This window comes from Schistocerca americana, chromosome 2 (genome assembly GCF_021461395.2).
Source record: "Schistocerca americana isolate TAMUIC-IGC-003095 chromosome 2, iqSchAmer2.1, whole genome shotgun sequence".
NCBI classification, from domain to species: domain Eukaryota; kingdom Metazoa; phylum Arthropoda; class Insecta; order Orthoptera; family Acrididae; genus Schistocerca; species Schistocerca americana.
In genome coordinates, this window is record NC_060120.1 from 205,010,976 (window position 1) to 205,028,786 (window position 17,811).

At 46.0% G+C, this 17,811-nt stretch overlaps 1 protein-coding gene across 2 annotated transcripts in view; it reads left to right on the top strand.

Annotated features, from left to right (window-relative positions):
- LOC124595121 (sterol O-acyltransferase 2-like) overlaps positions 1–17,811 on the top strand; it is a 298,068-nt gene that overhangs the window by 33,564 nt on the left and 246,693 nt on the right. For both annotated transcript variants that reach the window (XM_047133717.1, XM_047133718.1), the window contains exon 3: positions 16,716–16,861. In XM_047133717.1, the coding sequence (XP_046989673.1) occupies positions 16,716–16,861 (146 nt within the window). The remainder of the gene's footprint in view (positions 1–16,715; positions 16,862–17,811) is intronic.

Consider the following 17,811-nt stretch of genomic DNA (forward strand, 5'->3'; position numbering starts at 1 on the left):
ACGATGACTGTCCACCCACTGATAGCGGTGGCAGTGCTCGCTCGAAGCCAGGCCCTCAGCTGCCTTCGAGGTGACCCCTTCTTTCATCTTACTTTTCTTCTCACGATGACACTTATTCACTGGAATATTCGCAGCATTCGCTCCAACCGAGAGGACTTGAAGTTGCTGCTCCGCTTGCACCGTCCACTCGTCGTAGCCCTCCAGGAAACGAAGCTACGCCCATGCGATCAAATTGCCTTGGCACACTACACCTCTGTGCGTTTTGACCTACCCCCTGTGGTAGGTATTCCGGCTCATGGAGGGGTTATGTTGCTGGTCCGGGAGGATATTTACTACTATCCCATCACATTGCACACTGGCCTGCAGGCAGTTGCCATCCGAATTACTCTCCCCACTTATACATTTTCCATTTGTACCGTTTACACTCCATCGTCGTCTGCCGTTACCAGGGCAGACATGATGCAAATTATTGCTCAGCTACCTGCACCATTTTTGTTAACTGGAGACTTCAATGCCCACCATCCCCTTTGGGGCTCTCCAGCATCCTGCCCGAGGGGCTCCCTGTTAGCAGACCTTTTCAACCAGCTCAATCTTGTCTGCCTCAATACTGGCGCCCCTACTTTTCTTTCGGACACAACTCACACCTATTCCCATTTAGACATCTCTATATGTACTACCCAACTTGCACGCCGGTTTGAGTGGTATGCACTTTCTGATACATATTCGAGCGACCCCTTCCCGTGTGTTATCCATCTCCTGCAGCACACCCCCTCTCCGTGCTCAACGAGTTGGAACATCTCCAAAGCCGACTGGGGGCTCTTCTCTTCCAGGGCGACCTTTCAGGATCAAACCTTCACAAGCTACGATAGTCAGGTCGCACACCTCACGGAAGTCATTCTCACTGCTGCTGAATATTCCATCCCTCACACTACTTCTTCTCCACGTCGCGTACCGGTCCCCTGGTGGACCGCGGCATGTAGAGACGCTTTACGTGCTCGTCGACGTGCTTTACGCACCTTTCAACGCCACCCTACAGTGGCGAATTGTATCAATTATAAACGATTACGTGCGCGGTGTCGTCGTATTATTAAAGAAAGCCAGCTGGGCTGCTTTCACATGCACCTTCAACAGTTTTACTCCTTCTTCTGTTGTCTGGGGTAGCCTGCACCGGCTATCTGGCACTAAGGTCCACTTACCAGTTTCTGGCTTGACGGTCGCGAATGACGTCCTTGTGGCCCCTGAGGATGTCTCCAATGCCTTCGGCCGCTTTTTCGCAGAGGTTTCGAGCTCCGCTCATTACCACCCTGCCTTCCTCCCCCGAAAACAGGCAGAGGAGGCTAGGCCACCTAACTTCCGCTCCTCGAATCGCGAAAGTTATAATGCCCCATTCACCATGCGGGAACTCGAAAACGCACTTGCCCGGTCACGGTCCTCCGCTCCAGGGCCTGATTCTATTCATATTCAGATGCTGAAGAACCTTTCTCCTGCGGGTAAAGGTTTTCTTCTTCGTACTTATAATCGCATCTGGATTGAGGGACATGTTCCCGCATGCTGGCACGAGTCTATTGTTGTCCCGATTCCTAAACCGGGGAAGGACAAGCACTTAACTTCCAGTTATCGACCCATCTCGCTTACCAGCTGTGTCTGTAAGGTGATGGAGCGAATGGTTAACTCTCGTTTGGTTTGGCTGCTCGAATCTCGACGCCTACTTACCAATGTACAATATGGACTTCGTAGGCGCCGCTCTGCTGTTGACCATCTGGTTACCTTGTCGACCTTCATTATGAATAACTTCTTGCGGAAGCGCCCGACCGCGTCTGTGTTCTTTGATTTGGAGAAGGCTTACGACACCTGTTGGAGGGCGGGCATTCTCCGCACCATGCATACATGGGGCCTTCGCGGTCGCCTCCCTCTTTTTATTCGTTCCTTTTTAATGGATCGACAGTTCAGGGTACGTGTGGGTTCTGTCCTGTCAGACACCTTTTGCCAGGAGAATGGGGTGCCACAGGGCTCAAGTTTTGAGCGTCGCTCTCTTCGCCATAGCGATCAATCCAATAATGGATATGCTCCCAGCTGATGTATCAGGCTCCCTTTTCGTGGACGATTTTACCGTCTATTGCAGCGCGCAGCGTACTTGTTTCCTGGAGCGCTGTCTTCAGCGTTCTCTTGACAGTCTTTACTCCTGGAGTGTCGCCAATGGCTTCCGTTTTTCTGCCGAGAAGACGGTCTGTATTAACTTCTGGCGCTACAAGGAGTTTCTCCCACCGTCCTTACGACTCGGTCCCGTTGCTCTCCCATTCGTGCAGACAACAAAATTTTTAGGTCTAACATTTGACAGGAAACTTAGCTGGTCTCCACATGTGTCATATTTGGCTGCCCGTTGTACCCGTTCTCTAAATGTCCTCCGTGTTCTTAGTGGTATGTCGTGGGGAGCGGATCGAACCGTCCTACTTCGCCTATATCGGTCGATCGTCTGCTCCAAGCTGGATTATGGGAGCTTCGTATACTCCTCTGCCCGGCCATCCATCTTACGCCGCCTCAACTCCATACAACATCGGGGTTTACGTCTTGCGATCGGAGCGTTTCATACTAGTCCTGTCGAGAGTCTTCATGCTGAAGCTGGTGAATTGCCACTTACCTACCGGCGCGATATACTGCTTTGTCGCTATGCCTGTCGGCTACTGTCAATGCCTGACCACCCGTCTTATCGTTCCTTTTTTGACGACTCTCTCGACCGTCAATACGGGTTGTATGTCTCTGCCCTGCTACCCCCTGGAGTTCGCTTTCGTCGCCTCCTTCAACACCTTGATTTTTCACTCCCTGCAACCTTTCGAGTGGGCGAGAGCCACACGCCACCTTGGCTCCAGGCTCAGGTTCGCGTTCACCTTGACCTCAGCTCGCTCCCAAAGGAGGTTACCCCCTGTTCGGTATACCACTCCCGTTTTGTCGAACTTCGTTCGAAGTTCCTTAATACGACCTTCATTTATACAGATGGCTCTAAGACCAATGACGGGGTCAGGTGTTCTTTTATTGTCGGGGCACAAAGTTTCAACTACCGGCTCCATGGCCATTGTTCGGTCTTCACAGCTGAGCTCTTTGCCCTCTACCAGGCTGTTCTTTACATCTGCCGCCACCGACATTCTGCTTATGTCATCTGATCCGATTCCCTGAGCGCCATCCAGAGCCTCAGTGATCCGTATCCGATTCACCCTTTCGTGCACCGGATCCAACGCTCTCTTCAGCAGCTGGTGGACGTCGGTTCTCCAGTTAGCTTTATGTGGGTTCCTGGCCATGTCGGTATCCCTGGGAACGAAGCTGCAGATGCTGCGGCCAAGGCTGCGGTCCTCCAGCCTCGGACAGCTTCTTGTTGTGTCCCTTCATCAGATTGGAGCAGGGTCATTTGTCGGCGCATTTTATCGCTGTGGCATGGCGATTGGGCTGCGCTTACGGACAACAAGCTTCGGGCCTTGAAACCTCTTCCCGCGGCTTGGACGTCCTCCTTACGCCCTTCTCGGCGGGAGGAGGTCGTTTTGGCCCGGTTACGAATTGGACACTGCTGGTTCAACCATCGCCATCTGCTGACGGCTGCGCCGGCGCCGTTCTGCCCATGTGGGCAATTACTGACGGTCCGCCACATGTTAACGTCCCGTCCGGATTTTAACACACTGCGTCTTGATCTTGGCCTGCCATGTACTCTAGATGCCATTTTAGCGGATGACTCACGAGCAGCTGCTCGCGTTCTTCGTTTTATCGACTTGACAAACCTCTCTAAGGACATTTGATTATGCTGTTTTTTTTTAATCCTATGCCTGTCAGTCTATCTTTTATCGTGTTTTCCCTTTTAGTTGCTGTTTTAAACGTGTGCCTCGCGATGCATTCCTAACGTAGTCTGGGCGCTAATGACCATTGAAGTTGTGCGCCCTAAAACCACAAAAAAAAAAAAGGTTTATGGCTCAGCGGCACATTCAGCTTTGGAACAGTTTGTTTCAGTCCATCATTGCGTAATAATACTAGCCACTACGTTTTCTGCATCAGTCCTGTACACAGTCTTCTCCACCCATCCGACAATTTCCTAAAAATCCAGCTTATTTTTGAATACAAGTATCATCGACGCCCTGGCACTTGCCTCGGGTGAGATTACCAGCTGAAATGTGGCTCAAGACGGTCTGCTGGGAACTCCACCTTGTCTCGTCCTGGCACAGGTCCTGTCACCAGCTTTGGACGGAGCTGTGGTCTGCATAACGCAATCAGGTAACGACAACATCGACTGAGGTCTGCCAAGTTACCTTTAGCAGAGTGAGTGACAAAGTCTCCCAGGATGCTTAGCACAGATGATTTTATAATGGATGCGAGAAGTTGTTGCCCTCGTACGAAGTGAATAAGGGTGCAAACACTTTTTATTTAGTCATGAGTCTTCTGACTGGTTTGATGCGGCCCTCCACGAATTCCTCTCCTGTACCAACAACATAATCTCACAAGGGAACCTCCCCATCGCACCCCCCTCATATTTAGTTATAAGTTGGCACAGTGGATAGGCTTTGATAAACTGAACACAGATCAATTGAGAAAACAGGAAGAAGTTGTGTGGAATTGTGAAAACATAAGCAAAAATATACAAACTGAGTAGTCCATGGGCCACATAGGCAACATCCTGGACAATATGAGCTCAGGAGTGCCGTGGTCCCGTGGTAGCGTGAGCAGCGGCAGAATGAGAGGTCCTTGGTTCAAGTCTTCCCTCGAGTGAAAATATTACTTTCTTTATGTTTGCATAGTTATTATCTGTCCGTTCGTTCATTGACGTCTCTGTTCAATGTAATAAGTTTACTGTCTGTGTTTTGCGACCGCATCGCAAAACCGTGCGATTAGTAGACGAAAGGACGTGCCTCTCCAATGGGAACCGAAAACATTTGATCGCAAGGTCATAGGTCAACCGATTCCTCCACAGGAAAACACATCTGATATATTCTATACGACACTGGTGACGGCATGTGCGTCACATGACAGGAATATGTTGTCGACCCACCTAACTTGTACACTTGGCGAATGGGTAAAAAGATTCTTCTACCTCGCCTGATTTAGGTTTTCTTGTGGATGTGATAATCACTCCCAAAAAAGTGATGAAAACAAGAGTTTGTCACATAAACTGAAAATAAAAAATTAAACTTTTCACTCGATGGAAGATTTGAACCAAGGACCTTTCGTTCTGCAGCTGCTCACGTTACCACGAGACCACGGCGCTCCTGTGTTTCTAGTGTCCTTGACATTGCTTATCTTCCCATGAACTATTCAGTTTGTAAATTTTGCTTATTTTTTCACAGTCCCACACAACTTCTTCCTGTTTTCTCAATTGATCTGTGTTCAGTTTTTCAAGGCCTATCCACTGTGCCAACTTATAACTAAATTTGAGGGGGGTGCGATGGGGAGGTTCCCTTGTCAGTCACTTGCAACATACGTCATCAATTATTTGGTGGATGTATTCCAATCTCTGTCTTCCTCTACGGTCTTTACCCTCTACAGCTCCCTCTAGTACCATGGAAGTCATTCTCTCATGTCTTAACATATGTCCTATCATCTCATCCCTTTTCCTTATCAGTGTTTTCCATATATTCCTTTCTTCGTCATTTCTGCGGAGAACCTCCTCTTCCTTACCTTACCAGTCGACCTAATTTTCAACATTATTCTGTAGCACCACATCTCAAATGCTTCGATTCTCTTCTGTTCTGGTTTTCCCACGGTTCATGTCTCACTACCATAGAATGCTGTGCTCCAGACGTACATTCTCATAAATTTCTTCCTCAAAGTAGGGCATATGTTCTACTCTTTTAGACTTCCCTTGGCCAGGAATTCCTTTTTGTCAGTGCCATTCTGCTTTTGATGTCCTTCTTGCGCAGTTCGTCATGCATTATTTTTCTGCCTAGGCAGCACAATACCTTGACTTCGCCTACTTCGTTATCCACAGTTCCCATGCTAAGTTTCTCACTGTTTTCATTTGTTACTCCTCGTTACGTTTCTCTTTCTTCTATTTACACGCATTCCATGTTCTTTACTCATCAAACTTATCATTACATTCAAAAGATCATGTTATTCTTCTTCTCTTTCACTGAGGATAGCAATGTCAGCAGCGAATGTTATAACTGGTGTCCTTTCCCACTGAATTTCAGTCTAACTGTAGAAAATTTAACGATTCAATTTAAGAACATTTTACTTCCCAAAAGTTCAACCCTATTCGCACAGATGTCTTACAAGGCTTGATGACTTTGCGCATCAGCTTGTACACTCTACCATTCTACATGTTAATCCTTCTAGCAACTCCCGGTTTCTGCATTCCGTCTCCCGCTATTAAAGACGAGCCCTCTACTTGCAGTTCGCTCTGAGACTATACAGTCAAATACTTTAACGGCGACTGGAGATGATTGTGAGATAGCACTTGTTCCTTCCTACATTCTGACTCAGAGTAAATGTAGAATAATACTGATTGTGACTGTAAGCAATTAGTCACTATGGGAGACAAGTGCGAGAGAGTGCATAAAACGTCAAAGCCTGCGAGGCTCCTTAACCAGCTACCGCCACTCTTCCCCCTGCTAGCAGCCGATGAGGGAAGTGTCGTCAAACCGACGTGTCACTCGATGCGACATACGCCATACTGACTTCGTCGCGTTCTACGTTTTTGTGTTTTAACTTGCAGAATACCCTTTCAAGGGGATGGAGCACGAAAGATTTGCACAAACACGTCACTCTCGGTACGAATTCTTATAATTAAATTCAAGTAATGACGCAATGGCGGTAAAAGCCTTCAGGGGATCCTAAGATCAATGACTTGGTTATTGCAAGGATTCACCGTGGCCGAGTCGCTAGACGTTGAGTTATTAACCCGAAATAATTAGGTTTGCGTGTAGCTGTATGCTTTTTTTAACAGATTTTGGGACCAACAGTAACATTTGTATTCATCCCAGTCTGAAGCTTACATGACATATTTGGTGCTTTCCGTATTTACACTAGCGTATTGCGAAATTATGCAGTTTTAGTGACCCACTGCACGAAGGATCCCTCTGAGTTGTATCATTTTTTAGAACTATGTACTGTTCTGCTAAAGTGTCGGGAAAAGTACGTAAATCTGAAATGTGTGGAGGTCGTGGACTTGCAGTGAACAGCAGTTCATGCTTCGCATTGGAAATATGTAGGTTGACACTTTTGGCAGGCTTCTCAGTACAAATGAGGAGATAGATTAATGGCATAACATGAATTAATGATGACCACATAACAGTTAGGAAGACTAGCATTAACATTAACATTACAAGCAACTGGAGACGCTTACATTAGTGATGGCTTTGCATTCCAGTAGCTGCTATATACACAGAAGAGCCAAAGAAACTGGTACAGCTGACTAATTGCGTGAAGGGCCCCCGCGAGCACGCAGAAGTACAGCAACACGACGTGGGATGAACTGGACTGATGTCTGAAGCAGCCCTGAAAGGAACTGACACCATGAAGCTTGCAGGGCTGTCCATAAATCCATAAGAGTAAGAGGGGGTGGAGATCTCTTCTGAACATCACGTCGCAAGGCATCTCAAATATGCTCAATAATCTTCATGTCTGCGGAGTTCGGTGGCCAGCGAAAGTAAACTCAGAAGAGTGTTGCTGGAGCCACTCTGTAGCAATTCAGGACGTGTGGGGTGTCGCACTGTCCTGCTGGAATTGCCCAAGTCCGTCGGTATGCACGGTGGACCTGAATGGAAGCAGGTGATCGGAAAGGGTTCTTACATACGTGTCACCTGGCAAGGTTTCACGAATTCAGAGTCACATTCCTCTAAAAGTCGCCACTTAATCTACCTAAGCATACCTGTTGCAATTTCGTATTGGCTATATCGATCTGTTGGATACTGTCAACAGGCCTCTGAGCTCGATCGACTTCCGCTGTCACGTTTACTTGGATTGCAAACGCTGGAGCAGTACAAGCACTGTCGTATTCTCTAACATTTACTTCACAGATGCATCACTGGGGAAAAGGGCGTGTAATTTCTGTATATTTTTTTTTTTTTAGTCATCAGTCGTCCGACTGGTTTGATGCGGCCCGTCACGAATTCCTCTCCTGTGCCAGGTTCTTCATCTATGAGTAAAACTTGCAACCTACGTCCTCAATTATTTGCTGGATGTATTCCAGACTATGCCTTCCTCTACAGTTTTTGCCTTCTGCAGCTCCGTCTAGTATCATGGAGATCATTCCCTGATGTCTTAATAGACATCCTGTCATCGTGTCCCTTCTCCTTATCAGTGTTTTCCACATTTTCCTTTCCTCTCCGATTCTGCAAATAACCTTCTCATTCCTTACCTTATCAGTCTACCTAATTTCAACATTCGTCTGTTGTCCGGCCCCCGGTAGCTGAATGGGTGCCGGCACGGTAGCTCAGCGTGTTCAGTCAGAGAGCCGGTTGGCCTCTCTAATAAAAAGGTGGAAGGATCAACCACCGAACTTGAACAGGATGTCTTGCGACGTCCGCAACGACCAAACACAACGATCAATAACGAACAAAATGAAAAAAAAGAAAAAATGGTCAGAGTGACGGATTGTCAATCCTCTGGGCCCGGGTTCGATTCCCGGCTGGGTCGGGGAATTTTCTCCGCCCAGAGACTGGGTGTCGTGTTGTCCTCATCATAATCCTATCATCCTCATCGACTGTAGGTCGCCGAAGTGGCGTCGAATTGAAAGACCGGCACCAAGCGAACGATCTGTTCGACGGGGGACCCTAGCCATACTATTAAATAAATAAATAAACTCGTCTGTAGCACCACATCTCAAATGCTTGATCCTCTTCTGTTCGGATTTCCCACAGTCTATGTTTCGCTACCATACAATGCTGTGCTCCAGACGTACATTCTCAGAAATTTCTTCCTCAAATTAAGGCCAATGGTTGATATTAGTAGGCTTCTCTTGGCCAAGAACGCCCTTTTTGCCATTTCTAGCCTGCTTTTGATGTCCTCCTCGCTCGTCCATCATTGGTTATTTTGCTGCCTTGGTAGTACAATTCCTTAACTTCAGCTACTTTGTGACCATCAATCCTGATACTTCTCATTACTTTCCTCTTTCTTCAATTTATTCTCAATCCATAGTCCGTACTCAACAGACTGTTCATTCCATACAGGGGATGATGTAATTCTCCAGTTTCACTGAGGATAGAAATTCAACAGCGAATCGTATCGTTGACATCCTTTCACCCTGAATTTTAATTACACCCTTGAACCTTCTTTTATTTCCATCATTGCTTCTTCGATGTACAGATTCAACAGTAGGGTCGAAAGATACATCCCTGTCTTACACGCTTTTTAATCCGAGCACTTCGTTCTTGGTCGTCCACTCTTATTACTCCCTCTTGGCTCTTGTAATGTTGTATATTGCCCTTCCTTTCCTCTGTCTCATCCCTGTTTTTCTAAGAATTTCGAACATCCTGCACCATTTTACATTGTCGAACATTTTTTCCAGGTCGACTAATCCCATGAACGTGTTTTGAGTTTTCCTTAATCTTGTTTCCATTTTCAACCGCAACGTCAGAAGTCCCTCTATGGTGCCTTTACCTTTCCTAAAGCCAACTGATCACCATCTAACCCATCCTCAATTTTCTTTTCCATTATTCTGTATATTATTCATATCAGCACCTTGGATGAATGAACTGTTAAGATGATTGTGCGATAATTCTCGCATTTGTCAGCTCTTGCAGTCTTTGGAATTGCGTGGATGTTATTTTTCCGAAAGTCAGATGGTATGTCACCAGATTCATACATTCCAAACACCAACTGCATAGTTGTTTTGTTGCCACTTCCTCCAGTGATTGCCGACTCGTGTGGCCGAGCGGTTCTAGGCGCTTCAGTCTGGAACCGCGCGCCCGCTACGGTCGCAGGTTCGAATCCTGCCTCGGGCATGAATGTGTGTGCTGTCCTTAGGTTAGTTAGGTTTAAGTAGTTTAAGTTGTAGGGGGCTGACGACCTCAGAAGTTAAGTCCCCTAGTGCTCTGAGCCATTTGAACCATTTTTTTTTAAATTTCCTTTCATTTCCTATATGCTGATGCAGTCCTTCCGACAAACATTTCTTTTTCGAGTTCTTCACATTTTTCATGCAGCCATTTCATCCTATTTATTTCATTCCTCAGCTACTTGTATTACTGTATTTCCGAATTTCCCTGAACCTTTTTGTACTTTCTTCTTTCATCGATGGACTGACGTATTTCTTGTGTTACCCAAGGCTTCTTCGCCGTTACCTTCTTTTTACTTAAGTTTTTCTTTACAACTTCTGTGACTGCCCTTTTTAGAGATGTCCATTCCTCTTCAACTGTACTGCTTACTGAGCTATTCTTTATAGCTGTATCTATAGCCTTAGAGAACCTCAAGCTTATCTCGTCATTCCTTAGTACTTCTGTATCCCGCTTCTCTGCGTTTTGATTCTTCCTGATTAATCTCTTAACTTCAGCCTACTCTTCGTCACTACTAAATTGTGATCTGAGTATATCTGCTCCTGCGTACGCCTTACAATCCACTATCTGGTTTCGGAATCTCTGTCTGACCACTATGTAATCTAACTGAAATCTTCCCATATCACTCGGCGTTTTCCAAGTATACCTCCTCTTCTGATTCTCGAACAGAGTATACGCTGTTACTTGCCGAAATGTATTATAGAAGTCAGTTAGTCTTTCTCCTCTTTCTTTCCTTGTCCCAAGCCCATATTCTCCTGTAACATTTTCTTCTAATCCTTCCCATTACAAATGCATTCCAGTCCGCCATGACTATTAGATTTTCATCTCCCTTTACGTACTGTATTATCCTTTCAATATCCTCATACTCTCCCTCTACCTCTTCATCTTTAGTTGCGACGTCAGCATGTATACCTGAACTATAGCTGTCGGTGTTGGTTTGCCTGTCGTTCTGATAGGAACAACCCTATCACTGAACTGTTCACAGTAACACACTCTCTACCCTATATTCCTATTCATGACGAATCCTACTCTCGTTATCCCATTTTCTTCTGTTATTACCCTGTACTCTCTGACCAGAAATCCTTGTCTTATTTTCATTTCACTTCACTGACCCCTACTATACCTAAATTGAGTATCTGCATTTCTCGGTTCAGATTTTCTAGCTTCCCTACCACGGTCAAGCTTCTGACATTCTACGCCCCGACTCGTAGAATGTTACCCTTTCGTTGGTTATTCAGTCTTTTTCTTATAGTCACCTCCCCCTTTGCAGTCACCTCCCAGAGATCCGAATAGGGGACTATTCCGGAATCTTTTGCCAATGGAGAGGTCATCATGACACTTTTTCAATTATAGGCCACATATCCTGTGGATACACGTTATGTGTCCTTAATGCAATGGTTTCCATTGCCTTCTACATCCTCATGCCATTGATAATTGCTGATTCTTCCGCCTTTAGGGGCAGTTTCCCACCCCAAGGACAAGAGAATGCCCTGAACCTCTGTCCGCTCCTGCGCCCTCTTTGACAAGGCTGATGATTAATAAAATTTTAAGCGGTGGCGGCATTAGAACCCGGTACTGTGGACGTTTTGATTACTAATCAATGGCTCTAGCCTAGACGATAGGTGCATCGCCTCCTGCATATAAGAAGGGCAAAAGAACGCACCCAAAAAATTACAGACCAATGTCCCTAAGATCGGTTTGTTGCAGAGTCCATGGACGGATTCTGACTTCGAATATAATAAATTTTCTTGAGACCGAGAACCTTGCCCACGAATCATCACGGCTTTAGGACGCATCGCTCGTGCGAAACTGAGCTTACCATTTTCTCACGCGATTATCTGACACCGGCCTTGCCGCCGTGGTAACATCGGTTTCCGTCAGATCTGCGAAGTTAAGCGCTGTTGGGCTGGGCTAGAACTTGCATGGGTGACCATCCGGTCTGCCGAGCGCTGTTGGCAAGCGGGTGGCACTCAGCTCTCGTGAGGCAAACCGAGGAGCTTCCTGATTGAGAAGTATCGGCTTGGGTCTCATAAACTGACATACGGCCGGGAGAGCGGTGTGCTGACCACATGCCCCTCCATATCCGCAACCAGTGACGCCTGTGGGTTGAGCATGACACGGCGGCCGGTCGGTACCGTTGGGTCTTCATGGCTTGTTGGGGCGGAGTTTAGTGTTAGTTTTACAGCGAACTTTGGATGAAGGGCAGCAGACAGATTCCATATTCCTAGATTTTCGAATACCATTTGACACGGTGTCCCACTGCAGATTGCTAACGAGGATACGAGCATATGGAATAGGTTCCCAGATATGTGAGTGGTTAGAAGACTTGTTAAGTAATAGAACCCAGTATGTTGTCGTCAACCATGAGTGTTCATCAGAGACAAGGGTATCTACAGGAATGACCCAGGGAAGTGTGATAAGACTGTTATTATTTTCTATATACATAAATGATCAGACGGACAGGGTAGGCAGCAATTTGAGGTTGTTTGCTTATGACTGGTGTACGGGACTGTGCCGAAGTTTGGTGACTGTAAGAGGGTATGGGATGACTTGGACAAAATTTGTAATTGGTGTGGTGGTTGACAGATGTGGAAAAATGTAAGTTATTGCTGATGAGTAGTAAAAACAAACCCGTAACGTTTGGACACATCGTCAGTAGTGGCCTGCTCGACACGGTTCCATCGTTTAAATATTTGGACGTAACGTTGCAAAGCTATATGAAATTGAACGAGTACGTGAGAATTTGGTTGGGTGGGCGAATGGTCGAGATCATTTTATTGGGAGGATTTTGGGAAAGTGTGATTCATCTGTAAAAGAGACCACATATAGGACGCTGATGCGAGCTAGAGTACTGCTCGAAGCAGTTCGGATTGAAGGAAGGCATCGAAGCAATTCGGAGGCCGGCTGCTAAATTTGTCACCAGTAGGTTCGAACAAAACGTAAGTGTTGCGGACATACTTCGGGAACCCACATGCGAATCCCTGAGGGAAGGCGACGTACTTTTCGAGGAACTGTATTGAGAAAATTTAGAGAACCGGCAACTGAAAAAGACTGCAAAACGATTCTGCTGCCACCAACATACGTTTTGCGTAAGATTTTCATGACATGAAGAGGGTATGGGATGACTTGGACAAAATTTGTAATTGGTGTGGTGGTTGACAGATGTGGAAAAATGTAAGTCATGAAGACAGGAGAAGTTATGGCTCATAAGAAGACTTACAGACAATCGTTTTCGTCTCGCACTATTTGCGAGTGAACATGAAAGGAAATGATTGATCTCTCCGCTACGTAGCGTGCGGTAGCTTGCTGTGCATGCATGCCGGTCTAGGTGGAGATGTAGGCCTTCCGTCAAATCCACGTATTTCGTTCAGACTCCTTACTACTCCTAGCTCACGTCGCCTCTTAGTGTTAACGCGAAGAGTTGACAACAGAAGAAATATTTACATTCGACGAAAGAAGAAAGTACAAAAATGTTTAGGGAAATTCAGGAATAACGGAATATCAGTCACCTAGGAACGAAACAAACAGGAAGTGCGGGAAAGCTAAGGTGAAACGGCCGCAGCAAAAATGTTAAGAAACCGAAAAATCAATGATCGTCCGAAGGGCTGATTCAGCATAAGGGAATTGAAAACAATCTTCAGTGAAATTAAAAGGCAGGGTGTCAAAATTAGGAGTGTAATAGGAATTCTAGTAAGGCGCAGAGGAAAGAGCTGACAGGTGAAAAGTATACACCGAAGGCCTCTTCGTAGGGAGAGGACTTTTCTTATGATCCCATTGAGGAAAGAATGACAGTCGATATGGAAACATAGGGCATCCAGCATTAGTGTCAGAGTTTGAGGTTTGGAAGATTTGTGATCAGATAAGGCAGAAAGAATAGATAACATTCGTTCGGAATTTCTGCAATTATTTGGGAAAGCGACAACCAAGCCACTATTAAAGATGACGTGTAGGTTCTATGAACCCGGAGACGCACCATAAGATTTTCGAAAAGAGATCATCCACGAAATTGCGAAGATACAAACGGCTGAAAAGTATCAGAACTACATCACAATCAGCTTAACGGCACTAAGTCCAAACTGCTGAAAAGGATAGTATACAGAACAATGGATATGAAAATTGAGGCTGTCTTAAGTAACGATAAGTTTGGCTTTCGGAAAGTTAAGCGCAACACAGAGGCAGTTCTGACTTGCGACTGATAACGGAAGCAAGATATAGGAAAATTTTTAATAATTATATGGCAACCACACATCGCTTTAGAAACATAAGTAAAATATATACATTGTCTTCCAGACAGTATCACAATAGATCAGTATGGCTAGTGACTTCAACAACGGTTCTTTTAAGGACAGAGGACCTAGATATTTTGAACCCAGTATTTAACGGGGTGGTAAGTTCCTATGGAACCAAACTGCTGAGGTCATTGATCCCTAGGCTTACACACTACATAATCTAACTTAAAGTAACTTATGTTAAGGACAACACACACACCCATGTCCGAGGGAGGATTCAAACCTCCGACGGGGATAGTCGTATGAACCGTGGTAAGGCGCCTGAGACCGGGCGACTGCCGCGCTCGGCAGGTATTTAAGGAAAATATAAGATAAATTCATATTTGTCGACCTCGGAAAAGGAAAATAAAGACACCTTCATTGAATTCGTCGGCCTTGAAAAAGCGCTCGACAATGTAAAATGGTGCAAGACGTTTGATATTTTGAGGAAAAAAGGGTATGCTATAGAGAAACGTAATATACAAAATGTACCGTAACCAAGAAGAAACAATAAGAAGGGAAGAATAAAAACAAAGTGCTCGGATTAAAATGGTGTAAGACAGGAATGCAACCATTCGCTCTAGTGAGGCCTTGGCCCGCATCCGCATTGGACCTGTGACAAGCAAATTACTGTGCGCCACATTTTAACTGAGTGCGTTTCGTACTGTGATAAGCAGGCAGTAGCAAATTTAGCTGATGATCTGCCTTGTATTTCAGTTGATAACGAGATGAGTGTGGTGAAGCTTTCTTAATTTTGTGACGCGTCTGGACTCGGGTCTAACCTTGTATGCTGGAGACTTCAGGGCACAGCAGAGTGGCTGCCTCTTCAATTTTTATACCAGCCATCTTCCTAATATCTGCTGTGTTATTAAAATTCTTTAAACTGCTTTTCCCTGCACTCCAGACCTTTTCCAAGTATGCCTCAATCTCCTGCGAATTTCGAACGTGTATTTACACTACTGGCCATTAAAATTGCTACACCAAGAAGAAATGCAGATGATAAACGGGTGTTCATTGGACAAATATAGTACACTAGAATTGGCATGTGATTACATTTTCACGCAATTTGGGTGCATACATCCTGAGAAATCAGTACCCAGAACAACCACCTCTGCCCGTAGTAACGGCCTTGATACGCCTGGGCATTGAGTCAAACAGAGCTTGGATGGCGGGTACAGGTAAAGCTGCCCATGCAGCTGCAACACGATACCACAGTTCATCAAGAGTAGTGACTGGCGTATTGTGACGAGCCAGTTGCTCGGCCACCATTGACCAGACGTTTTCAATTGGTGAGAGATCTGGAGAATGTGCTGGCCAGGGCAGCAGTCGAACATTTTCTGTATCCAGAAATGCCCGTACAGGACCTGCAACATTCGGTCGTGCATTATCCTGTTGAAATGTAGGGTTTCGCAGGGATCGAATGAAGGGTAGAGCCACGGGTCGTAACACATCTGAAATGTAGCGTCCACTGTTCAAAGTGCCGTCAATGCGAACAAGAGGTGACCGAGAGGTGTAACCAGTGGCACCCCATACCATCACGCCGGGTGACACGCCAGTAGGGCGATGACGAATTCACGCTTCCAATGTGCGCCAAACACGGATGCGAAAATCATGATGCTCTAAACAGAATCTGGATTCATCCGACAAAAATGTCGTTTTGTCATTCGTGCACCCAAGTTAGTCGTTGAGTATACCATCGCAGGCGCTCCTGTCTGTGATGCAGCGTCAAGGGTAATCGCAGCGGTGGTCTCCGAGCTGATAGTCCATGCTGCTGCAAACGTCGTCGAACTGTTCGTTGTTGTGTTGCAAACGTCCCCAATCTGTTGACTCAGGGATCGTGACGTGGCTGCACGATCCGTTACAGCCATGCGTATAAGATGCCTGTCATCTCGACTGCTGGTGATACGAGGCCTTTGGGATCCGGCACGGCGTTTCGCATTACCATCCTGAACCCACCGATTCCGTATTCTGCTAACAGTCATTGGATCTCGACCAAGGCGAGCAGCAATGTCGCGATATGATAGACCGCAATCGCGATAGGCTACAATCCGACCTTTATCAAAGTGGGAAACGTGATGGTACGCATTTCTCCTCCTTACACGAGGCATCACAACAACGTTTCACGAGGCAACGCCGGTCAACTGCTGTTTGTGTATGAGAAATCGGTTGGAAACTTTCTTCTTGTCAGCACGTTGTAGGTTTCGCCACCGGCGCTAACCTTGAGTGAATGCTCTAAAAAGCTAATCATTTGTATATCACAGCATCTTCTTCCTGTCGGTTCAATTTCACGTCTGTAGCACGTCAGCTTCGTGGTGTAAATTTTAATGAGCAGTAGTGTACTATTACTAGCTGAAAGTTATGCAGAACTTCATTAATCCTTCTCGTCTCTCATTCCTACTACAAAGCCCATATTAGTGTTTACTGTAGTTTGTGTCGTAGTTTTGTAGTTGAGAGAGTAAGCCTTTGGTTGTGTTTGTGTCTGCAGCAGCTGCAGACGGAGGCGGTGGAGCAGCTGGAGCAGAAGCTGCAGCAGCTGGTGGAGGATGCGCTGCGAGTGGCAGAGGCACCGGCCACGCCGCCCTCGCCGTCCCACCACCTGCTCTACGACGACGTCAAGTACCGCAACAGGAGGTGAGTACAGACGTCGGCGCCGCTGCCGCCGCTCCTCTTCATTTTTGTATTCCACTAAAAGCACATACACTGTGGGCAAACGTAACACAGCCAGTGGGTTTAGCGGAACGTTGGTCGCCAACGCATTGGCGTTCAGGCTATCATACTTACCAAACCGAGGGGTTCGTACCAAGGGAATCGGCCACGTGGAATTGCAGCTGACTCTGATAATGTGTCGAAGTTGCTCCCATTTGGTCATTGTTATAAAGTAGCTTTTTAATAAGATCCACCGGCCGATATTACGAGCGGAGAAGATTTAGCAGTCGTCGCATGTGCAGCTGTTACTCTACTGGAAGAAGCTGATCGTCTGAAAAACAAATACAAGACACGACGCATGAGAATGACCTCGCTTTTAAAAAAGCACGTAGCTGTGTGGTGGGAAAAAACTGTCTGTCCATAAAGCTGAATTAGGGTATGGGCTATTTCATAATTTTTTTCGAATGAGAGCTACAGATTTAGAATTGTTATTGAATTGCGTAGGCCTTAAAATTTCAAAGTAAAACTCCTCTTTTAGGAGTGCTGTACATGCAGTAAAAAGATGTCCATAAAGCCCTTTAAAGTCAGCGCCGCCATTAGATTAGATGGGTAGATCACATAACTAATGAGGAGGTATTGAATAGAATTGGGGAGAAGAGTAGTTTGTGGCACAATTTGACAAGAAGAAGGGATCGGTTGGTAGGACATGTTCTGAGGCCTCAAGGGATCACCAATTTAGTACTGGAGGGTAGCGTGGACGGCAAAAATCGTAGAGGGAGACCAAGAGATGAATACACTAAACAGATTAAGAAGGATGTAGATTGCAGTAGGTACTGGGAGATGAAGAAGCTTGCACAGGATAGAGTAGCATGTAGAGGTGCATCAAACCAGTCTGGGGACTGAAGACCACAATAACAACAACACCACCATTAGAC